The 11,525-nt window shown below is 43.9% G+C and overlaps 1 protein-coding gene and 1 long non-coding RNA gene across 2 annotated transcripts in view; both read left to right on the top strand.

Annotated features, from left to right (window-relative positions):
* Positions 1-1,206: 1,206 nt before the first annotated feature.
* Positions 1,207-11,525, top strand: part of reck (reversion-inducing-cysteine-rich protein with kazal motifs) — a 101,708-nt gene continuing 91,389 nt past the window's right edge. The window contains exon 1 of the mRNA XM_050056071.1: positions 1,207-1,420. Within this exon, the coding sequence (XP_049912028.1) occupies positions 1,348-1,420 (73 nt within the window). The 5' untranslated portion in view covers positions 1,207-1,347. The remainder of the gene's footprint in view (positions 1,421-11,525) is intronic.
* LOC126397386 (uncharacterized) lies at positions 4,908-5,478 on the top strand. Its single transcript, XR_007570657.1, has 3 exons — positions 4,908-5,032; positions 5,153-5,200; positions 5,409-5,478. It is a non-coding gene; the product is annotated as an uncharacterized LOC126397386 (long non-coding RNA).

Here is an 11,525-nt window from a genome sequence, read left to right as displayed (position 1 = left end):
AATGAGCTCAGATTCAATGTTACACATTTATGAACATGACCTTCTGTCACATGAAAAACATCTTTAAATAAATAAGCAAAGAGCCTTTTTACTGTATGTGATACATCATATTTCCCTCTCTAATATCTATTTTATATTTACTCATCTCCGTAACGGCTTATCCTGTTGGGGGTCATGGGAGGGCTGACACATAAGCCCTTTTTAGACAGGAGTTGTGCAAATTTGCAGGAAAGCCCAATCAGTCTTTTTTCAGCATTGGCAGTATAAAAACAAAATCAGGGAGTGCAGTGACGTGGGAGGGAAGCCGCGGCTGGTCAGTCCTTCAGTGATTCTCTCATAAGTCGGCCCATTCTTCACCGTCCCCGTCATCTGGCGGTTAATGGCCTCTTCGTTTGCGAGGGCAAGGAGGGCGCGCAATTCCTTGTCTCCCCAGTTGCTCATCTTTACAGTGTCTGTCAGGTTTGTGTTTCCCTCTTGCTACTCGCTCAGTGGCTCGCACGTGCGCCGTCATCAACAGCTCCTCCCACAAGTCTTCAACAGGCCCTCCCTAAACGCTTGCAGCTTGCCGGCAAAACGGTCCAACATTTGCCGAAAATCTGGCAGTGTAAAAGGGGCTATAGAGACAGACAACCATTCACACTCACATTCACACCTACGGACAATTTAGAGTCACCAATTAACCTGCATGTCTTTGGACTGTGGGAGGAAGCCGGAGCACCTGGAGGAAACCCACACTGACACGGGGAGAACATGCAACTCCACACAGAGCTGTGCGAATAGAGCTTGAACGCTTCATAAAGGATATTAACGCAAACTCCATGAGCTGTTCGTTGTGGCAGCTGGCTGCATAGAGATAACGAGCTCTCCTCCTGCTGATCCGTAGCTGAGTGGGCACCAGAGAGCTTTTGTGGTTTCGACCTTTAGCAAATTGTATTTTCCAGCATATAAATGTCTTTTATTTGATTAATTGGGAAAATTGCAAACAGTGTCTCAACTGTCCCCGGTCTCCCCTACACTGTGTGCTTGCAGCAGCTTATTAAAGTGAATAAAATGACAAACATCCTCCAGTACAAGGATTAAATATCTAAAGTAAGTCTGTTTGTTGTGTTTTAAAATCCCAATCTTGTATTCTTAGTATCAGATGTAGTAAAACATGAGAGTGGTGATCTGTGCAGCCTCACAGGGTGGTCACCGTTAACCGGTGTCGTTCTGCGCATGTCCTCTGCGGTCCACACACAAGACCTGGAGAGAGAGAGAGAGAGAGTTAACAGGGATTCATGGAGCATGTCACAGCACCAGTGTTTTCTATGTCTTCTTATCCACGATGCACTTTAGGATTTCAATAAGATGCGTGTGTGTTTCCAGATAATCAGTTTCTTCCTCGCCGTAAACTTTTACTGCCAGCCGCTCCGAGCTCAGGGTGAGTCTGTGTGTGTGTGTGTGTGTGTGTGTGTGTGTGAGAGAGAGAGAGAGAGAGAGTGTGTGTGTGTGTGTGCCTTCAGCTGTGTGTCATATGTCTGTAATGCATTTCTGTGAGAAATAACACAACAGTGTACAATTCAAGCTTAAAGCCATCGGCTCTTTGCAGCGCTGCAGCTCGGGACTAACTTGTTGATCCACTGACAGCTGGCATCCTGTTGGCTCCATAGGTTCTAAGCGGTGAGAGCATCGCGCCAAACTCCCTTTGCAAATCTTACAATTTTACGTTGCCTTACTTGTAAGTGAGCTTCACCACATCGCAGAGTAGACTTTAAGATGTCTTGTGAATCAGTGAAGTCCTCTGGTAAATTCGGGTGACAAAATATCAAGCAGCCTGCACTTTATAAAACAAAACCTGTACGTTTTATCTCCTTGACAATGCTAGCTACCGCCCACCCTGGCGCGTCTATGTGTGAGCTGACTGTGGGAATAACGGGAAAAAACTATTGTGAAAATTAAAATTCAGGCATGTTTAGAGTATGTATTGCACGCCGAATTAAAGAGTGGACCTTTGATATACTTGAAAAGTTTTTAGTGGTGGTATATTCGCCGAAAAGCAAAGCAACGGTGAATTAATCATTTTTGGATTGAGTGCTAGCATGAGCTCTGTCGGTCCGGGGGAACCTCTGGGGTTAGCATCCTGTGTAGCGTTTTCTGACAACAGGAAAATCTTTTTGAAGTTTTATGGCGCAGTTAATAAACCAAAGGACGCCGGGTTCCTCATGTTAATAACGTAACTTGACTGCTGGTAGACTATAGTAGCTTTTTAAAGTAGATTTGCTCGGTTGCTTGTGTGACAAATCGCCGGGGAGAGGAGAGAAACAGAGCTGACATAGCGGATCGGAAAAAAGTGAGAAGGGACCGTTACATGCGAAACTCCTTTAAGAATTTAACACTTTTACGCCTTTTTGGTTGTTGGCAAATGTGCGCAGTTTCTATGAATAATTATTAACACATTTAATGAAACATTAGGACGTGTTCTGCAATTCGGCATCCACCCCAAACCTCAAAACACATTTAATTACATAAAATACCTCCTGTTTTAACAGTATTCCCATATTTTAATGTCTCCAAAATAGCAAGCACTTGCAAGCATTGAGCAGAAAGTTATTTTAATTAACAACAAAGACTGATATGTGATTATCAAGGCTGAAGATTTAATCCCAAATCCTAAATTCACTAGTTTCTGAGGTGAGCAAGAGGAAATAAAACTGCCTTGTGTTTCAGTGGAGTCTGGCCGCTGACAGAAAGAGCAGCATGTAAGCAATATGTGTCTGTCTGAATAGTGTGTTGGCTTTTCAGGGTGCTAATTAATTCACTGGGACTTGTTAGACAAACACAGAGGTGTGTGTTGGTGCTGCAGGACAACTGGCCATGGAAATGCTTTCACTTGTTAATTGGCTGAGTCAACATGGAGCTGCCACTTTGCACTTTGTTGCTACAGTGTTGAGCCATTTGGCGAGACGTCTTCTCAAGAGACCTTCAAGCTGTTGCCTCTCTTTGCTATCACTTTGGCCAGTGTGTATCCTCGCCTCCTTTAGTGGGTGTTTTATCCAAAGGGGCTCCATGGGCAGGGTTATAAATTGGTCTAACATGCTGGTGGGTAGGTCTTTGATGTTCGCTCCATATGGGTGCAGGATGTGGATTTGCTCTGGCTAAATATTACTTTGTACAGTTTTTTCTGTCTGACACATCTGCCAGGAACATGAAAGAAACACAGCTCTTTAGATCCTCATTTGGGGTGCACATTGTCTCCCAACGTGACGGCAATAAAGGTCCCAGAAAATCCAAAAAGGTGTGTAAATAGTGTGGGAGGGCGATCGGGAGGTTTTGCCCATTGGATGATAATGGCTTCTCCTCCAACTTCCTCCCTGCGCTTATTTTGTGTAGAAATTCCATACGTTCCATACTTCTCTTTCGAGTTTTTGCGAAACTTGTCTCTTTCATGTTGTGATTCGGTTATGGCGGCTAGCCGTGAGAGAATGCATCTGGAACCAATTTGACTCCTCAAAGCAGAAGGGGAAGAGGAGGGGAAGGAGGGAAGTGAACGGCAGCCCCCTTTCTTTCCATGTCCACTGCGAGCAGCCATGGGCCTGAGTCCTGCAGACCTAATTATAGTTTTGTGAACACAAGATTAAAGTGCAGCATACAGAGTTGGATTTCTTGGCCGTGCCTTGGTGTAGTGATATTTGGATTCGCTACGAAATATGATGTCTTTCCAAACCAGCAGCCTGTTGCTAGTGTTTTGTCAAGGCTAAATATAAAGGAGGAGAAATACACCCAAAAGATTAAGGGTCAGCTCTTTGGTTGACAGTTTGTCTTTCTGGGCAAATTAGCTTCCAGTGACTGCTGTGTTCCCCGGAGAGCCACTTTGCTTTGGAAGTCAGCATCAACAGTCTCGTTTACGTCACGTGTTTTTATTAAGCCAACTGCAGATACGTCCACAGATAGGTAAATGCATCTGCTGCTACTTTCTCAACGCTTGTGTAACCAGCTAGTATTTAAATAAAGGAGCTCTGCCCCCGTCATCAGGGTCCATCAGTGGACTAGTCTCCTGCATGTTTCTGATATGAATGTAATGATTAAATGATATATTTTGGTGGTTTGAGTTGAAGGTGTGAGAAAGAATAGTATCAGTAACATTGTTAACACTGTGCTACATTACAGAGAAATACAAACCGTACTAATGAACCTTCATTAATATGTCTGACTGCTGAGCGTGGACACTTCCTGTGTCTGTCCTTTCAAAGTAAAGTCACACATGGTCCAGTCATACAGGTTTGGATGTATTTTGACGAGGTGCAGCTCACATTTTCTTTTTCTGCGACTAAGCGACCAATGAAATCTCGCAGACTAATGACCTTTCTGGTCAGCCCTACAATAGAGTTAACTGTTGCCTATCTGAAAACACTTTGGGGAGTTGCTGGTAACATACTGGTGGCAACAGCTGTCAGCAGCACATCAGAACAACACCTCTGGTGTTTTAGAGTACGTCTACTTAGAGCCTCCTCTCCCTGCTGCCAGACTAAAACAGAGTGTGTAAAACTCCTGCTGTAAACCGAGCTTTTCCAAAACAATGACATAAGCTGCCCAGTGAGGGTCGGGGGCTGTGCGCCACAGTGCCAGTCACGTTAAGAGGACAACCTCACTTTCTCTGTTATCATTGTTTAAAGGGACAGTTCACCCAAAAATCAAAAACACATATTTTTCCTCTTACTTGCTATTTAACGGACTAGGGGTGGACGATATGGCTCTAAAATAATATCATCATATTACACGATTTCTGTGTGCGCACTGTGAAAGAGGAGAGGGAGAGACGCTGTGCTGCTGCCAGAGGAGCCGCTGAATGAGTTTATTCCACACTACTGAAGCTGCTCCTCTTTTTGGAACCACCGCAGAGTCTGTAATAATAGTATACTGTGTACCTGAGCAAGTAGAGTACAGTGTACCTGAGCAGGTAGTGTACAGTGTACCTGAGCAGGTAGTGCACAGTGTACCTGAGCAGGTAGTATACAGTGTACCTGAGCAGGTAGTGTACAGTGTACCTGAGCAGGTAGTGTACATTGTACGTGAGCAGGTAGTGTACAGTGTACCTGAGCAAGTAGTGTACATTGTACCTGAGCAGGTAGTGTACAATGTACCTGAGCAAGTAGTGTACAGTGTACCTGAGCAGGTAGTGTACAGTGTACCTGAGCAGGTAGTGTACAGTGTATCTGAGCAGGTAGTGTACAGTGTATCTGAGCAGGTAGTGCACAGTGTACCTGAGCAGGTAGTGTACAGGGTACCTGAGCAGGTAGTGTATAGTGTACCTGAGCAGGTAGTGTACAGGGTACCTGAGCAGGTAGTGCACAGTGTACCTGAGCAGGTAGTGTACAGTGTACCTGAGCAGTTCATTACCTGAGCATGTAGTGTACAGTGTACCTGAGCAGTTCATTACCTGAGCAGGTAGTATGCGGTGCCTTAATGAGTACTTAATGAGTACTTTCATTATTTATACCATGCGCACATGTTGCTGATAAAACCAAATGACTCACTGAAGTAAAACATGTGAATGCAGGACTTTACTTGAAAATTGAGTATTTTTACATCGTAGTAGTGTGACTATAACTAAAGTAAAGGAGTGACTACTTCCACCATCGAATCCTAAAAGCTCGTATCTGTTTTGATTTCAGGCTGCAGCAGTCAAGATATTTAATATTTCCTGAATTATTGACTCTGTTGCTTTTTGTTGTATAAGACATAAGCAAAGGGATGTTCCAGTATAATTATATTTTCTGTTCATTTCCTGTACTTCCTGTCATCTTCCAGTAGCCTACCTGTATCATGTTGTGCATACTGTATTTGGTACAGGCTGTTTATCTCTGCGTTCTCCCCCAAAATGACTTGTTCTGAAACACTACAGTAGAAATGCAATTAAGTTGTGAAAAATTTCCGTTTAATCTGAGCGGGCTACAGTCGGCTCGACTGGGCTGTGACTCCAGTATTTCCAAAATAAACCTGTGTGTCTGTTCGGCTGAATGGAAATAGTTTGGAGCAGGTGTTGTGGAGGCTGTAGTGACTGTGTGAGTGTGAGCTGACTGGAGACAACCAGTGTGATGTAGTGGCAGAGTCACACATCAGTCTGAAGCTGATGTGCATGTTGTCGCTGCAGAACAAATGACTTCCTGAAACACGGCGACGTCCCAGACTGCGGCAGACTGGAGTGGATGCATGTTGGTGTCTCTTTAGCCCCTCCAGCCTCCTACTACACAACCTCTGTGTGTCTTACCCTGTGTTGTGACCTCTGTTTATGCAGTTAAAGTCTGTGCACTTTCCCAGCAGTGCTCCTGTCAGCGGTGGTATTCTTTCACAATCCTGCTTGATTCACAATTTGCGATTTAATCACTAGAAAATGGGGCCTTATTCTCAGGTTTTCACTGCAGTGCACTGTGTACCAAACCACTGACTCATGTCTTTAATTGCAGTATAAAGGCAGTTAAGCCGATGGGTTGTGCAATTGCATTTTGCCCAATGCCTTCTGCCTCTCCACATGGACTGTTACTCACCACTCAAACTTGATTGGTCAATACTGTTGGGACTGCACATGGAAAGTTAAGCTAAGTGGCTTACATGGGCACATTTACAGAAATGTTGAGTAATGTCTTTAGAAGTAAAGAAATGATTGATGAAATGAAGCTCTCTGTCTGGCCAGAAAGGAAAAAGCAGACACAAGTGTGTGGGAGCAAACGACTTTAATTTGAAACAGGAAGTGGCAGGCAGTCATCCAGTCACGGACTATAGTTTACCTTGACTTTCGCTTACACAGCAGGCTCCCGTTGTTGCAGTTCAGCCCAAAAATTCATACAGTAGAAGAGAGCCGTACCATAGACTGTAAAAGTGATGGGCGTAGCTTCCGTGACGTCACCTATTGGTTTGTGGACTCCTGTTTTAAGCCTCGAGTTCTGCATTTTGGCCGTCGCCATCTTGTTGTTTTAAAGCCAGAAGTGACCATATTTTGACACAAGGCTGGAGCTGTGGAGGAGCGAGAGTTGGAGCGTACTGAGAAATCGAAGACACTATCTGCAGACAATCTGTCACTCAAAGCAGCCCGTCCTTAATCATGCGTAACTTCAAACCTTAATAAAGTGTAAACAGGAAATTAGCTATAGAGACCAAAACTGTTTTAAGTATCAGACTGTAAACATGTTTATTTCTGCTGTAAAGTTTGACATTTCAACATGGAGGCCTGTGAGGACTGACTCACTTTTGGAGCCAGCCTCAAGTGGACGTCAGAGGAACTGCAGTTTTTGGCACTTCTGCGTTGGCTTAATTTTCCAGCCCTTGACGTTGCCGCTTGAGCTGCACCCACTGATCAGCTCCTCCCTTCCTCAGCTCTGGTCAATGACATATGTCCCCGTGTGACTGGTGGAAGCTGTGCAGCCTTCAGCCACTATCGGAGTCAAGTGCCACCGATAACGTTGTTTGTAAAACATTCAACCAGCACTGATTACCAAAAGGAGAATTTTGTCATTGTGGCGGCACCAGTTCTGACACTAACACATAAAGTCAAATCCAATATTCCTCTTAATCCCTCCCCAGTTTCTGATGAGGTGGACATGATAACCCTTAATACACATAACCTTATTCATCCCTACAACAGGAAATACTTTCTCCCTAACCTGATAAGAAGTGTGCGCTGCATTGGTGAGCATTTTTGATGATGGCCTCCGTCCAGTCCTTTGGTCTTATCACATTTAACCATCTTTGTTTTTGTTGACGGGCAGTGGCGGCTGGTTTTGAGCCATGACTCCTTCTATTCTGGCTCCCAATAACACAACAAGACAAACACATTTTAACACTCCTATGGAGCCTACAGCCCTGTGGGGGAGAGGCAGCTGCACCTCCAGGTGATAACATGATGTCATCGTGACGTCGGCCCTAAGAAGGGTTTATTAACTCTATTAATTGAACTTATAGACATTTAAACACCTGAGTGAATGTAGCTGAAACGCTGATCAGTGAATCGTCCTCTCTGCCCCTCCCTCTGTTCCCTTCCTCTTCCTCACTCTATGTGGCCATATGCCCCTCATTATGTCATTTCCCATTACACACACAACATACAGTAGGTCAGGTCTTCGTCCTTCTTTGATTCTGCTAATTGAATATGAAATGAGAGGGCAGGACGTACTTTACCATCTGGGTGTGTGTGTGTGTGTGTGTGTGTCTGTGTGTTACCTAGTTTACATCTGGTCAGCATGTGACTGGTTACTGAGGCTCCTTATGTATACACACCGCAAAGTGTGAGACGGTTTCCGGATACTGAGACGCACGTCAACACATCAGATACTATAACAGTTTTTATGACGTTTATTATGGCACACTATACTGTGACCTTTTGTGACTGTTTTTATCGCATACACAAATACACATATACAATGTACACAGATTAATTTACTGAGTTTGTTGCCCAAGTTAAGACTTGAATTTAATGCATCTTCAAGACAACCAATGAACATAATAATGAGCAGGTCCAGAGGGCTGCACCATGAAGCAGGTCGGACAGAGCCAGGCTCTCTTTGCGCTAGCTGCTCGACAAAGCCTAAAGCCCCAGTCAGAGATAACCGATACCACAAAGGTGGTTATTTGCTCTGTTAACCCAGGCTTTCTCCTTCTTTCTTCTTCTTTGACTTGCTGTTAAAAAAGAAGCCTGAAGCAAGATTTACACTTCTGCGTTGAATCGATGCCGTGCCCTACACCATAGCCTGACCTCCTCAGAAACGAAATAGACTTCCTGTTTATTTCTGTAAGCTGAAACCATTTCCCTCAGTGGAAACAAAACTTTTACTTACTTTAATTTCACCGATAAGAAACAATAAATTGTGAGGACAATAAAGCCTCCACAAAAATAGCATGTTAAGTCGTGTGTGTGATTTATCCTGGCTTCATATGAGCAGAGGAAATCTCTGCTAGCTGCTAGGCTAATTTATACAATGTAAAATGCCATAGGCTTGTGCTAATAACGTTAGCATGTTGTATTTGTGGGGAAAATGTGTCCAGATAAAGACAAGTGTTTGTCTGTGAATGCTGCGAGTTATAGTGAAGCTGATTTGTGTTCTTGTGTTTGAAAGTGTCTCTATTAAGCCATGTTTAATGTGTGTTTAACGTGTGTTGAATATGTGTTTAACATGTGTTTTGAATCAACTAAAATTTATAGCTCTGTCTGACACAGACACACCACTGCCCAAAAATAAATGCTCACATCGGCGTAGGCTACAGCGTAGGGTCTGAGAGCTGACGCACAAGTATAAATTCGCCTTGACACAACACTCTTGACAAGTAGACAATTAGCACTATGTTGCCAGGTAAAATCCCGCATGTCTTGAGCTTGGAAATTTGTGTGTCTGAAGAGGCAAAAAAGACAAAAATGCACATCTATCAATAAACAGTAAGCGAGGCACATTTATTCTGCAGTCTGCTGTGTAGAGCCAAACTCAGTTAAAATGAGAAATGTAAGGATGTAGTTTACGGGGACAGTAAATCCTGTGACAGTGCCCTAAGTTTCCTCGACCAAGATAAACATCAGCTGCACTCAGTCCACACTGAAGCTAATGATCACTGTGTTTTCTTTGCCCTCTCGACTGTCAACATGTAGCGGCTGGTGAAGTAGTATTCATGTTTGCCTAACACCCTGCAGTGAAGTCTGCCAACCATGTCCAAAGTATTTTATGGTCGCCTCATGCTGAAAGTCAGCTCGTTAGATTTCCAAACTTTACTGATTAGCAAACTGATAAACTGATGTAACTCTGGCTTTCATATTATATTTGAGAACTACAAGTCCATCAGAGGAGAGTATTGAGACGGAGCAGGACGTCGGCCTGTCCCGCTCCTCTCCCTGAAGTTTCCTCATGTCTCTCTCACAGATGTCCGTCTGAGGCATCTGGCACACAATATTAGTTCTGTGTCAGGGACAAGTAAATGTTCCACCCATCAGTGTCTCCTGCTGAACACTGTCAGAGACGCCGAGGGAAACTTGGTAGAAGCACAAGTTTTTCATTGCCTCACATGTCACCAATTTTCTCACATGCTACTTTTGTAGGATAGGGATCTCTATCAAATCTCCCCGAATGTCATTCCTCGTGTTAAAAGCCCCAGAAGTGTTTGAATGATTCTCTGGGTGAAGAAGAAAACATATGTAGTTTATCTGCTCATCTTTTTACAGGGTGAACCACAAATCTGTTTTCTGCCAAACATGCTCTGTTGATCCCTTAATGCTCAGCTCCTTATGGCAAATCTCAATTAATCAGTGCACAGGAAGTGACCTTTGACCTCCATCCATTAAACTCTCCCCCCACAGCGGCCCTGAGGAATGCAGGAAGGAGGGCAGTAGCATGCGAGAGGCAGCTCTGCTCTGTGTTTGCTCATGTGTAACACACATGTCACTGTTGTTCCTCTGTGAAGCGTTGTCATTGAAAAAGTCACTGTTTACTGTTTTACGCCTTTAATCAACATCTGAAAGGTGAAATCTGTATCGTGATCTTCTCAGTGTGTCATCTGCATGGCGAGTGTTGCTAGATGTTAACAGGGACACATTAACCATGGCTGGGCTTGCTGTGCTGCTCCTCAGACTCAGAGTTATTTTGTCTCCTGTCCGTAGTGGCCGTGGAGAGATCCCCTCCTGACACAATCCCAGTGTAACACTCAGCGGTAACATGTGAGTGTTGTTTTGAGACCCTGTTCACTGTAAGGGCCTGTTCCAATGCCCACACTTCCCCTAGAAATATTGGTTGTGCGCGGTCACGTTTAGTGGTTTCTAACACTTTAAATCAGTCCTAAATTCAAAGGGAGCCCCGACCCACACTTTCAACGAAGTGGAAGATGAAATTTCCCAGAACACCTTGCAAAGTCAGCAACTTTGGCACGTTTTCGAAAACAATTTGTTACTGTACAATTGGAACAAACAACAGATAGTTGGACTAGCGTAAACTCATCAGCGACTCAGTTGAATACAGCGTCAAAATATTTAAACAAATCGACTTACCCGAACAAAACCGATCAGAACTAGAAGACGTCGTAGGCGCCTCCTGTTTTCAGCATTTCCTCTCCGTTGATTCATCAGACGGAGAAGAATAAACATAGCACATGCCACAAGGTGTCCAGGTGTCCCCAGTACAAGTTGGCCTTTATTACTTTACATCATTATAGCAGCTGTAGTCAATTAAAGTTGATTTTGTGAGTTTATCAGGCATGTCAGCTTGTCACCTTTCAGCAAATTCACCGTTGTTAATCCAAAGTAGGTCACCTGAAATGAAAGTTCATTCCTATTAAAAGTGATCTTGTAAACACCTAATTCAGAATGAAAATGGCCAATGTGATTGAAAATTCAATCCGATTAAAGGGGGTGGTTTATTCCCTTTCTAATTCCCAGTGAAAGAATTTCTCGCACTTGTATACACTCATTCCTCTTTAAGTTCATTCTGGTCTTTCTGCGCATGCTCGTTTCCTTGCCCTTCTGGCGCCATGACGTATATAGCGCGCATAGCAACGGGCTGAGATAGAGCAGTCGGACT

Source organism: Epinephelus moara, chromosome 11 (assembly GCF_006386435.1).
Source record: "Epinephelus moara isolate mb chromosome 11, YSFRI_EMoa_1.0, whole genome shotgun sequence".
NCBI lineage: Eukaryota > Metazoa > Chordata > Actinopteri > Perciformes > Serranidae > Epinephelus > Epinephelus moara.
This window is presented reverse-complemented; position numbering and strand designations above follow the sequence as displayed.